Source organism: Scyliorhinus canicula, chromosome 12 (genome assembly GCF_902713615.1).
Source record: "Scyliorhinus canicula chromosome 12, sScyCan1.1, whole genome shotgun sequence".
NCBI lineage: Eukaryota > Metazoa > Chordata > Chondrichthyes > Carcharhiniformes > Scyliorhinidae > Scyliorhinus > Scyliorhinus canicula.
This window is the reverse complement of record NC_052157.1, coordinates 28,279,545-28,292,373: the sequence shown is the minus strand read 5'-3', so window position 1 is coordinate 28,292,373 and position 12,829 is coordinate 28,279,545. Positions and strand designations below refer to the sequence as shown.

Here is a 12,829-nt window from a genome sequence, read left to right as displayed (position 1 = left end):
AGGCTCGTGTGGAACATGGGCCTGAGACACAGACTGGTGGGGGTGACGGTACTGTTAATTTTGTGTAATAATGTGTAGCACAGCAGGAACTGGAACCTGGCAGCTATTCAGCTCCGATACGGTTCAGCTGCTCGCTTCAGAAACCACCAAGTTATTAGGGCGACTATTGAGTAACCAAGACTGCCCGAGAGAGACAGGAGCAAGATTCTCTACCTTCCTCTCTCATTTTGACATATTTCTTCCTCGCAGCATATTTCCTCCATGCCTTCTGAATCGCTCGAGCGTATCCATCGTATTTTCTTTCCCTCATCTCCTCGAGCAGAAATAGCTGTGTCGGGGGAGGTGAGGGGGGGGGAGAGAAAAAATAGTTGAAAGCTTTCATCAATCTGCTCAAACTTAATTTTTCACATCATCCATTAAAGGACTTGCAACAAGTGAGACTGTGATAAAAATATCAGAGGGGTTAAAGAGAAAACAGACTATGCTGATGATTGGAGGAGATGGTGCATCACACCCAACGCCTTCTCTCCAGCACCTTCTCAGCTGGCCCTGCTGGCAACCGTGACTCACAGGCTTATGGCAGCACAGAAGGAGGCCGTTCGGCCCATCGTGTCTGTACCAGCTCTCTGAATGAGCATTTCGCCCATAGCCATTCCCCTGCCTTCTCCAAGAGGCAGATTGTTTCTTTTCAAAGGATCATCTAATTCCCTCTTGAATGCCTCAAGTGAACCTGCCTCTGCCACACTCCAAGGCAGTGCATTCCAGATCCTAACCACTCACTCTGTGGAAAAGGGTTCCTTCTCGTATTGTTTTTAATTCTTTTATCAATTACCTTAACTCTGCCCTCTGGTTCTTGGTCCTTCCACCAATGGGAACCGTTTCTCCCTATTTGCCCTATCCAGCCCCTCCTGAATTTGAACACATCTAACAAATCTCCGCCCAAACATCCTATGTACAAGGAAAAGAGTCCCGAGATTGGAGGTCCGATGGTACTGAGGCGAGGACACTCTGGTAGTACACCTCCTGACATACTAATGCTTGAAGCATTTACAAGGTGTTCTCATGGTAACGTTTGGCAGGGGGTGTCCACAACAGGAAATCATGCAATGTGGAAACACAACAGATTCCTTGCTGGATGCCTGGAGGTAAAAGGGATTGGCATAATGATATGTAAATCTGTCCATTGGTATTATTGATGAAATAGTCTGATTTCATCAAGAAAGCAGCCATTAAGTACGTGCTCATCCTGATTCAGATATTTAAAAATATTTCTTCCAATGGGAAGGTGGCAAGAGTACAGGGGTCAAAATATATTTTCTCTCCCCTCACCCCGCCTCCACCGGCTGAGATTTTCTCGAGAGATTTGTTTTATTTCATAAAATTTACAGTGCAGAAGGAGGCCATTCGGCCCATCGAGTCTGCACCGGCTCTTGGAAAGAGCACCCTACCCAAGGTCAACACCTCCACCCTATCCCATAACCCAGTAACCCCACCCAACACCAAGGGCAATTTTGGTAATTAAGGGCAATTTATCATGGCCAATCCACCTAACCTGCACATCTTTGGACTGTGGGAGGAAACCGGAGCACCTGGAGGAAACCTACGCACACAAGGGGAGGATGTGCAGACTCCGCACAGACAGTGACCCAAGCCGGAATCGAACCTGGGACCCTGGAGCTGTGAAGCAATTGTGCTATCCACAATGCTACCGTGCTGCCCTTGAAGAGGGGCTTGTTCCTTGTTTTCAGGGACTCCTTTTTCTTTCTCACTAACTGACGATTGGTCGGCTGGTGGCCAATAAATTAGCTAAAAGGCCGTACTCTGCCCGGCAACAGGTGGTGATTAGATCCTATCCCGAGGGGATACTTCTCAGAGAACTCAGGGAGCGTTTCAGGGATTCTGTGAGTCCGAGACACACACAGACATTAACTTCTCTATTTTCATCGATTCACACAGGGTGTCGTAACAGAAGTGTATTGGGCTCAGTAACACACTGGGCAGGGCTTTAACCCACAAGAGCTATTGGAGGAGTGGGTGCTGCCTCACAAACCGGAAGCTCAGATCAACAGAAATGAAGAATGCTCTGATTTTCTCTTTGAAACACATAGAGGTATTGAAAGTTTCATGCAAGACATCCATTTCATAAAATAAAAAACAACATGAGAGAGGGGGTTGAGAGTTGACAAAGTGCATCTCAGTAATGGATGACGCCTCAGGAAAACCATTTGACAGCAGTTACTCCAGACAGTTTTGGTCCATTGCCCAGGCAGATTTAGCCACAAAGTTTGCCTTGAGTTTTCAGTGCTGATGCATGCTGGCATTTCTCAATATTCTGTCATTTCCTACATGAACTTGCAACCAGTTTTATTTGTTGTTTCAAAGAGACTAAACATCCTGTCTGATTTTTAGCACTCCCTTGGGAAAAAGAAATCACAAAACGTCCGCTGTGACGAATTAGTGAATTAAATGTTTATCATTGAGACTATTGTCAATAAAGTCATTATTCTTTTTTTTTTAAAATTCCCATTAAGGGGCAATTTAGCGTGGCCAAACCACCTACCCTGCACATCTTTGGGTTGTGGGGGTGAGACCCACGCAGACATGGGGAGAATGTGCAAACTCCACACGGACGGGCAGCACGGTGGCCTAGTGGTTAGCACAGCTGCCTCACGGCGCTGAGGTCCCGGGTTCGATCCCGGCTCTGGGTCACTGTCCGTGTGGAGTTTGCACATTCTCCCCGTGTCTGCGTGGGTTTCACCCCCACAACCCAAAAAAATGTGCAGAGTAGGTGGATTGGCCACACTAAATTGCCCCTTAATTGGAAAAAAATAATTGGGTAATCTAAAATTTAAAAAAAAACTCCACACGGACAAAAGCTTCATTATTTTGGGAGCAGAGAACAGCAGCTTGGCAGTTGACAAGTCCTGAGTAATATTAGATCAAGAGTAAGTTTTTCTTCCAGATGGGCGGGTCTTTTTCTACCCGGACATCACCAAAATAAAACCTATGAAAAATGAAAATGAAAATCGCTTTATTGTCACGAGTAGGCTTCGATGAAGTTACTGTGAAAAGCCCCTAGTCGCCACATTCCGGCGCCTGTCCGGGGAGGCTGGTACGGGAATCGAACCGTGCTGCTGGCCTGCTTGGTCTGCTTTCAAAGCCAGCGATTTAGCCCAGTGAGCTAAACCAGCCCCTATTGGCAACTGCATGAAGAAAAATCTCAATGGGTGAAAGCCATTCCCGCTGACCCACTGCAGCGGGGTATTTGGCAGAGGAGGGTGCAAACAATAGGAAAACCCATTGACAGCTGCAGAACCGGAGGATCCCAACAATGGCCAATGCTGAGCTGCCTCCGCCATTGCCGACACACTGCAGGGCGTGTGGAAAATCCCGCCCAATAGACTGGATTCAATGGACTTAGTGTCGGGATGAGGCGGTTAGATCCTGCGAAATTGGCAACGCTCAAAATGTCTTGCGAGATTTGACATAATCTCATGAAACATTGCAATCTGGATCCCGCCCAGCGAGATTTAAATGAGCCATTAGGCGCATTTAAATATGCGTTCGCCGGATTCTCCCCGTATCTGGGATTCACCGGCTGTGCCTGGGAGACTTTGCAATGGCACCGTGTAGCATTGGTCCACAGAAACGTGGTCCAGGCGTAACACCACCTGGGAGGGTCCCCCAGGCCACTGGAGACCCCCAGGTGGTCGTGCATTGGGAAGGGTGGCACCTTCTCCTGCTGTCAGCGAGGCAACTTGGTACTACCAGCATGGCGCATTTACACTGCTAGGCTGGCTGGGGAACTGCCAAGGTTCCAGACTAGCAGTGCCAAGATGTCTGGGTGCCAGGTTGCCTGTACCATCGATCAGGCCCAGACGTGCCTTGCCCATAAGAGGTGGGGTGAGGGGTGGAGCACAAGGACCCTGGAAGAGGTAGGTTGGGTGAAGTGGGGCAGCCCCGCGGAGGATTCGCTGAAAGGGTGACGAAAGATTGGGACTGTCTTTGAAAATGGCGCCTGGGATCCACGAATAGTCTCCCGGCGCTGGCGAGCTGAGCTCACTAGTGTAGGAAATGACTCATGTGTGGCCTCGATAGGGAGTTCCTCGCCGAGGCAACAAAAATGGCAACGTGCCATCGAACAGCGCAGCACCGAGAAAAATCCCACTAACCACGTCCGAAACCGGAACATAAATTTTTGGGTTGTATCCTGCCCAATATTTCTAAACCAATACTTCACAAATTGCTAACTATCTCTGGTGGAATGCATAACTTGTATTTACCATAAATAAAATGCATGTACCTAAAGAAACACAATTAAAATAGACATAATTGAATTATCACTTCTTTGACTAGAAATGTACATAGACTACATAGTACACACAGTGCAGAAGGAGGCCATTCGGCCCATCGAGTCTGCACCAACCCACTTAAGCCCTCACTTCCACCCTATCCCTGTAACCCAATAACCCCTCCAAACCTTTTTGGACACTAAGGGCAATTTTGGCACAGCCAATCCACCTACCCTGCACGTCTTTGGACTGTGGGAGGAATCCGGAGCACCCGGAGGAAACCCCACGCGCACACAGGGAGAACATGCAGACTCCACAGAGACAGTGACCCAGCGGGGAATTGAACCTGGGACCCTGGCGCTGTGAAGCCACAGTGCTATCCACTTGAGGTACCGGGCTGCCCACGGTATCTTTCACGGTATAATTTTATCAGTAAATCATCTTTAAAATAACTTGAACTTAAGATGCATAAAATTAGGACCCCCACCCCCCCGTCACCTCCTTTCGAAAAAGCCCCTGAAATTTACTGGTCATTGGCCGGCCATCTCCAGATTAAGGACCCGGGGGTTGAAATCCCCCTTCCCGAGAGGTTTCTGCTGTGTGCAGCGCTACTGGGAGATTAGTGGCACCAGCTGGTATTGCACCAAGGAGAAGCCAAGGATCACCGAGGGCGAGGAGGCCACAGGTGAGTGAGAGCTGGAAGGGATCGTGGGAGGCGGGGGAGGGGTTGTTCATCACCAAGGGCAGAGTGTGCTGGCTCACAGCGAGCACCCCTTTCCGATGCTGAAACCCTCGATTAGGCACTGAGTGCCTTTGAACGAAGAACCCCTTGGGAGCCTGCAACCATAAACCATAAGACATAGGAGCAGAATTAGGACACTTGGCCAATTGAGTCTGCTCCGCCATTCAATCATGGCTGATATTTTTCTCATCCCCATAACCCCTGATCCTCTTATTAATCAAAAACCTATCTATCTCTGCCTTACACTCAGTGAATTGGCCTCCACCGCCTTCTGCGGCAAAGAGTTCCACAGATTCACCACCCTCTGGCTGAAAAGAAATCCTCCTCATCTCTGTTTTAAAGGATCGTCCCTTTAATCTGAGATGGTGTCCTCTGATTCTAGTTTTTCCTACAAGTGGAAACATCCTCTCCACGTCCACTCTATCCAGGCCTCGCAGTATCTTGTACGTTTCAATATGATCCCCTCTCATCCTTCTAAACTCCAACGAGTACAGACCCAGAGTCCTCAAACGTTCCTCATATGACAAGTTCTTCATTCCAGGGATCATTCTTGTGAACTTCCTCTGGACCCCCTCTCAGGCTAGCACATCCTTCCTTAGATATAGGGCCCAAAACTGCTCACAATACTCCAAAATGAAGTCTGACCAGAGCCTTATACAGCCTCAGAAGTACATCCCTGGTATTGTATTCTGGCCCTCTCGACATGAATGCTAACATTGCATTTGCCTTCTTAACTGCCAACTGAACCTTCACATTAACCTTAAGGGAATCGTGAACAAGGACTCCCAAGTCCCTTTGTGCTTCTGCTTTCCGAAGCATTTCCACATTTGGTAAATAGTCTATTCCTAGATTCCTCCTTCCAAAGGGCATAACCTCACACTTTTCCACATTGTATTTCATTTGCCACTTCATTGCCCACTCTCCTCGCTTGTCCAAGTCCTTCTACAGCCCCCTTGCTTCCTCAATACTACCTGTCCTTCTACAGATCTTTGTATCATCTGCAAACTTATGAACAATGCTTTCAGTTCCTTCTTCCAGATCATTAATGTATATTGTGAAAAGTTGTGGTCCCAGCACAGACCCCTGAGGCACACCACTAGTCACCGGCTGCCATCCTGAAAAAGACACCTTTATCCCCACTCTCTGCCTTCTGCCAGTCAGCCAATCCTCTATCCATGCCAGGATCTTACCCTGAACACCATGAGCTCTTAACTTACTTCACAGTCTCCTTGTCACATTGTCAAAGGCCTTCTGGAAATCTAAATAAATCACGTCCACTGATTCTCCTTTGTCTAAGTTGCTTGTTACCTCCTCAAAGAACTCTAACAAATTTGTCAGGCATAACCTCCCTTTGACAAAGCCGTGCTGGCTCAGTCCTATTTTACCATGCACTTCCAAGTGCTTCACAATCTCATCTTTAATAACAGACTCTAAAATCTTGCCAATGACCGAAGTCAGGCTAATTGGCCTATAATTTCCCATCTTCTTCCTCCCTCCCTTCTAAAACAGTGGTGTTACATTAGCTACGTTCCAGTCCTCTGGGACCATTCCTGCCTCCAGTGATTCCTGAAAGATCATTACTAATGCCTCCACAATTCCCTCAGCTATCTCTTTTTGGACCCTGGGGTGTAGTCCATCCGGTCCAGGTGACTTATCCATCTTCAGACCTTCCAGTTTCCCCAGAACCTTCTCCTTAGTAATGGTCACTGCACTCACCTCTGCCCTCTGGTTCTCCTGGAGCTCTGGCATCCCACTGGTGTCTTCCACCGTGAATACTGATCCAAAGTAACTATTCAGTTCGTCTGTCATTTGTTTGTTTCCTATTATTACTTCTCCAGCCACATTTTCTAGAGGTCCAAAGTCTATTTTTGCCAGCCCCTACAGAGTTTGCTTCTCGAGTTTCCTGCTTTCAGATTGCCTTGCTCACTGCTGATTCAATACCGGTGCCACTGCATTGAGACCCTTAAGTGCATTAATTGCCAACTTAGGTCCCTCAATTGGCTGTCCACGAGACTTCTGGCCTCGGATCTAAATGGGGCAGAGGCGTAAAGGGGGTGAGGCCCCACTCTACATCATCTTGCCTGGTTAAATGGCTCCCACCTCGAAACTCGTGTCACAAGAGATAAAAGCATTATCTATTTTAAAAAATAAATTTAGAGTATTCAATTCTTTTTTTCCCAATGAATGGGCAATTTAGCGTGGCCAATCAACTTACCCGGCACATCTTTGGGTCGTGGGGGTGCTAACCATTGCGCCACCCTGCTGCCCCCTTGGCATTATCTCTAGCCATGGTGCAGCTATGCTACTCGAACGTGTTTACTTAAAGCACAATGGTGCATTTTGTTAAAATGGTAACTTGTCCAACAGCAAAACGTAGCCCTTTATCTTCACAATGAAAAAAAACAGAGTTCTTCCTGAGCAAGAATTAGTTTATTTTTTGGCTTTGCTCCTGTTAATGAGACGCAACTGGAAAAGGTTGGGAACTGCAAATAAGATGTTGAAGGATCACACGGGGCCCGAGTCATGGCTTGCTGAGCACTGTTCTAATAGAAATATGGGCCGGGATTCTCCCCTACCCGGCGGGGCGGGGGGTCCCGGCGTGTTGGTGGTGTGAACCACTCGGGCTGTCCCAAAGGTGCGGTCGTCTCCGCACCTTTAGGGGCCAAGCCCTCACATTGAGGGGCTAGGTCCGCGCCGGAGTGGTTCCCACTCCGCCGGCTGGCATGAACTGGCTTTGGTGCCACGCCAGCCGGCGCCGAAAGGACTTCGCCGGCCGGCGCAAGTGCCGGAGGGTCAGCGGCTGCTGACGTCATACCGGCGCATGCGCAGGGGAGGGTGGTCTCTTCCGCCTCTGCCATGGTGAAGACCATGGCGAAGGCGGAAGAAAAAGAGTGCCCCCACGGCACAGGCCCGCCCGCCAATTGATGGGCCTCGATCGCGAGCCAGGCCACCGTGGGGGCACCCCCCCCGGGGTTAGATCGCCCCGCGGCCCCCCCCAAGGACCCCGGTGCCTGCCCGCGCCGCCAATCCTACTGGTCAGGTTGGTGTTTTAATCCACGCAGGCAGGAGAGGCCTGTCAGCAGCGGGACTTCGGCCCATCGCGGGCCGGAGAATTGCCACGGGGGGGGGGGGGGGGGGGCCCGCCGACTGGCGCGGCATGATTCCGCCCCTGCCGAATCTCGGGGGGGGGGCGTAGAATTCAGGACACAGCGGGGGTGGGATTGATGCCGGCCCCGGGCGATTCTCTGACCCGGCGGGGGGGGGTCATACCGGCGGTCATACCCCCCTCCCACGCTTGGTGTTTCTTGGCGATGCGCCGGTCACCAGCGGCAAGATTCTATCATCCCGCCGCTTGTCAATGGGATTTCCCTTCGTAACCACCCCACTCCGCCAGGAAACCCGTGGGCAGAGGTGCGGTGTCAGCTGGAAGGTGAATGGTAATGGACGGAGAATTCCGGCCACTGTCTTTCACACCGCAGCAATGTGGATACCAACAATGGTTTGCAAAGCGGGTCAAGGGTCAAATCGATTTTACTTGCAGACCCAAAGGTTGAACTGCCGGCAGCAGGTGGTTTGGGATCTGAACCGTAGACCCTAATGTGAAACCAGCCCTCGGCCCGAACAGGTTCCAAAGGGTCAAGTTAAATTCAATCACTTAATGCTGGGCGTGTCCATTTTTAATCCCCCCAACAATAATGTTTTGTGTGTGTGTCTGCGATCATGCCCACCACTACATCAACCCTACTGACATTTAAAATAAGTGTGGACGACCTCCAAATCTGAAGTAAACTTTGGATGAATTCACTCTCTCAGAGTGTGAATGGGTTAGCACACTGGGCTAAATCGCTGGCTTTGAAAGCAGACCAAGGCAGGCCAGCAGCACGGTTCAATTCCCGTACCAGCCTTCCTGAACAGGTGCCGGGGTGTGGCGACTAGGGGCTTTTCACAGTAACTTCAGTGAAGCCTACTTACATAGAATTTACAGTGCAGAAGGAGGCCATTCGGCCCATCGAGTCTGCACCAGCTCCTGGAAAGAGCACCCTACCCAAGGTTAACACCTCCACCCTATCCCCATAACCCAGTAACCCCATCCAACACTAAGGGAAATTTTGGACACTAAGGGCAATGTATCGTGGCCAATCCACCTAACCTGCACATCTTTGGACTGTGGGAGGAAACAGACTCCGCACAGACAGTGACCCAAGCCGGAATCGAACCTGGGACCCTGGAGCTGTGAAGCGATTGTGCTTTCCACAATGCTACCGTGCTGTCCCACTTGTGACAATAAGTGATTTTCATTTCATTCATTGGGTCATTGACATCTGGCTGACAATGGAATCAGTGCTGATGCTGCTGAGGCCAGGAGACTGGAAGGAGGAGGGAAATATATTTTACCTGGCATACGATGGGGCCAAATTAAATAAATGCAGGAATGGAGAGATATTCTGAAGCAATTCAGAATGTGTTTTTTTAACATTCGCACATAGTCAGTGTAGTCATGAGCCTGCTGGCGAGTAAGTGACTCAGTTCAAGATGCAACCTTTCAAATTGAGAACGCTGAATGTTTGGAATGGAGGATCACTCACACCACAAGAATAGTTCCTGACGCACTCTCTTTTTCTGGATCCTGTGAGGGCGCGATACCGGCGAGATCAGCCGTACATCCCGGGGGAGTTACAGGAACTTGGCAGCAGCAATCTGATGTTACTGCCCCTCGGCAAGTTCGACAATCCTTGGCTTGGAGTCTGCAGCCAAGAACAACTTCCTTCCAAACTCAAATTGCAGTTGCAGAGCTTCAGTCCGCCCACCTCAGTTACGCTGGTGGGTGGGAGGGGGGACAGACGGACGGCAAAGTTCACCCACATTCCAGACAAAGTTGGTCACCATCAGTGTAGAGTCTTCTCTATACTGAGCAGACAGAGTGGTATGTGTGAAGAACCTTGTGCCAGGTTGGCATTGCTCTTTCAGAGTACTTCGCACAATATTCCATTCTCATTCCACAACAATTTATTCCCGTTAAAAGGATAAACAAATAGAAATTAAGAAAAGAATCGTCCAATTTACGGGGTAGCACACGGGAGGAACAAGGCAAGCCCAGTGAAAGAACAATACCACAGGCCCGAAGGCGGGGGGGAGGGTATAATTTAAGGAACACCACACTTCTTTGTTTGGTGCAGGGGAAAAAACAATTTGAGAGGTTTATTCACTTGCAACCAAACCACAATCATAACATGGGTGGAGCTGCTCTTTCAAAACAAGTCCTTCTGCAAAGGAACCGAGGGAGGAGCCGAGGGCGGGATTAGGCTGTGGTGTTGGGCGTCCCGTCTGCCGGCTGGAGAGGTGGCGAGAGGCCTCTTCTCAGGAAGGCCCACCGAGGGCAGCATGGTGGCGCAGTGGTTAGCATTGCTGCCTCACGGCGCCGAGGTCCCAGGTTCGATCCCGGCTCTGGGCCATTGTCCGTGTGGAGTTTGAACATTCTCCCCGTGTTTGCGTGGGTTTCGCCCCCCCAACAAACCCAAAGATGTGCAGGGTAGGTGGATTGGACACACTAAACTGCCCCTTAATTGGAAAAAAATAATTGAGTACATTAAATTTATATATAAAAAAAACAGTGGGCCTTCCTCTGGGATCAAGACCCCGGGGGCAGAGGTTCCGATTCTTGTGCTCAGCAGCATCACTAAGGGGGTAGTGGTTGCTGCCGGGAGGACACTGCCCCTCGCTCCAGGATCACTGAGGACTCAGGCTGCAGGTAAGTAATGTTAGGGAGGGGTTTTCAAAGGGGGGAGGGAATAGAGCTGAAAGGGGGGGGGGGGGGGGGGTCAGAGGGATCGAAAGCAAGGGCAGAGGTTTCTCTCAGAGGCTGCCCCATCTTTCGATGAGGTGCCGATTGAGTTATCCCCCCCCAACCAAAGGTGCACAAACGACCCCCGCAGGCTCACACACGCCACATGGTGACAAACCCGCCTGCAGCTGGGTTACTCCCAGTAGCAGCAGGATGAGGCCCTTAAGTGGTTATTAATTGGCCACTTAAAGGCCTCAATTGACCATGGACCTTCCCGTTTAGAACTTAATTCAGGTGAGGGCAGGAAGGCGGTATGAGGTATGCTACAAATCTGCCAAAACAAATGCCCTTCCCAGCTCCAAGCTCGCTACCAGAGAGAGCAGAAGATCCCGCCCCAGATCACGGACCAGGGATAGTAGATAAAGTACAAAGAGTTCACGTACAGATTCCGGGGCTTTGATGAAGACTTTGGTTTTCCCCAGCTGGTGCTGATCCTGGTCCATGTTGACTGCTTTGAGGAGATGGATAACTCCCTGCTTCACATCTCCTCTCCATGAAGGCCACGTCTCTTTAGTCAGAATAGCATACCTGCAATGAGAAAGGTGATGTCGTGGCAAAGAAGTTCCACAGAGAATGGCACGAATTTGAAAACAGAAAACAAAAGAGTCGGCTTTATACCATTTCCAATTTTAGTTTCATTTTGCTCAGCCCTGGAACTAAACAATTTGTGTTCAAGATAAAATAAATAGCAACGGATGTTATAAACCATGTCCCAATCAATGATGTGGAGATGCCGCCGGCGTTGGACTGGGGTGAGCACAGTAAGAAGTCTGACAACACCAGATTAAAGTCCAACAGGTTTGTTTCAAACACTAGCTTTCGGAGCACTGCTCCTTCCTCAGTTTGAAAATTCAGCAGACTATAAAAGGTTTCTTGCTTGGTAAACATTGGAAATGTTTATTAGTAAAAATACGCCATTAATCCCAGTGGAACAGCTAAATGTAAACAGCAAATAGTCCATTAACCCCCGGGGCCAATCTCAGGCCCACACACATGGCATCACCAACAATAACTTTAGATGGCCAATTTTCACTGTGCTTTTCAAATCATTCATTGCTCATTTTAGGACCCAATAACTATGCTCTAAATTATACGACAGCTGATTTTGTGCAGTTTAAAAAAACTCATGCAAGGGCTGAGCCAAGGAATACCTTGCTTTAATAATATCTCAGTTACAGATTACAGTCAATATTCCAAATGAGAAATAGTCTGACTTCTCACACTGACCTCTGTTCACACAGCTCCACAAACAAATTTACTACCCTTCCCTTCCTCTCTTCGTTCTCGCAAACCAATGTCTCGTTGTCCTACATTCCTCCTTAGTTAGAGAGGGTTTCTTCTCCCTCCCTGTAACCTTTCCTGGCCATCCCTGGGTCCTCTTCATTTCCTCCTACCATACCAGAAAATGATGTATCCCACACGTTCTCCTCAAACCCAAGTTTGGTTCCTCTCCATGCCTCGATCTTACACCAAGAAGTGGCTTTCCCTCACCTGAAACTCAACACTACATACATCACTCTGATGGCCTTTCACAATGTAACTGGCTAGATCTTGCTCCATGATCATCTGGTATCCATGTACAAAGCTATTATCATTTTGGCCAAGTACCATATTGCTGAGAGGTCGTTTCCCCTCGTGGGTGAGTCGAGGACGACAGGGCATAATCTCAGAGTAAAGGGTTGCCCATTAATGACAGCTTTATGACAGGCGGAATTTCTTCTCCCAGAGGGTAATGAATCTGTGGAATTCTTTACCGCAGGGGGCAGCAGAGTCTGGATCATTAACTATGTTCAAGGCTGAGACCGACAGATTTTTAATCCAGCAGGGAATTGAGAGGGCAGCACGGTGGCGCAGTGGCTAGCTCTGCTGCCTCATGGCACCGAGGTCCCAGGTTCGATCCCGGCTCTGGGTCACTGTCCGTGTGGAGTTTGCACAGTCTCTCCGTGTCTGCGT

The 12,829-nt window shown here is 49.3% G+C and overlaps 1 protein-coding gene across 2 annotated transcripts in view; it reads right to left on the bottom strand.

The window, feature by feature from the left end:
* myo1ea (myosin IEa) overlaps positions 1–12,829 on the bottom strand; it is a 182,498-nt gene that overhangs the window by 31,030 nt on the left and 138,639 nt on the right. For both annotated transcript variants that reach the window (XM_038814836.1, XM_038814837.1), the window contains exons 19-20: positions 11,260–11,404; positions 214–328 (exon numbers count right to left, since the gene is read on the bottom strand). In XM_038814836.1, the coding sequence (XP_038670764.1) occupies positions 214–328; positions 11,260–11,404 (260 nt within the window). The remainder of the gene's footprint in view (positions 1–213; positions 329–11,259; positions 11,405–12,829) is intronic.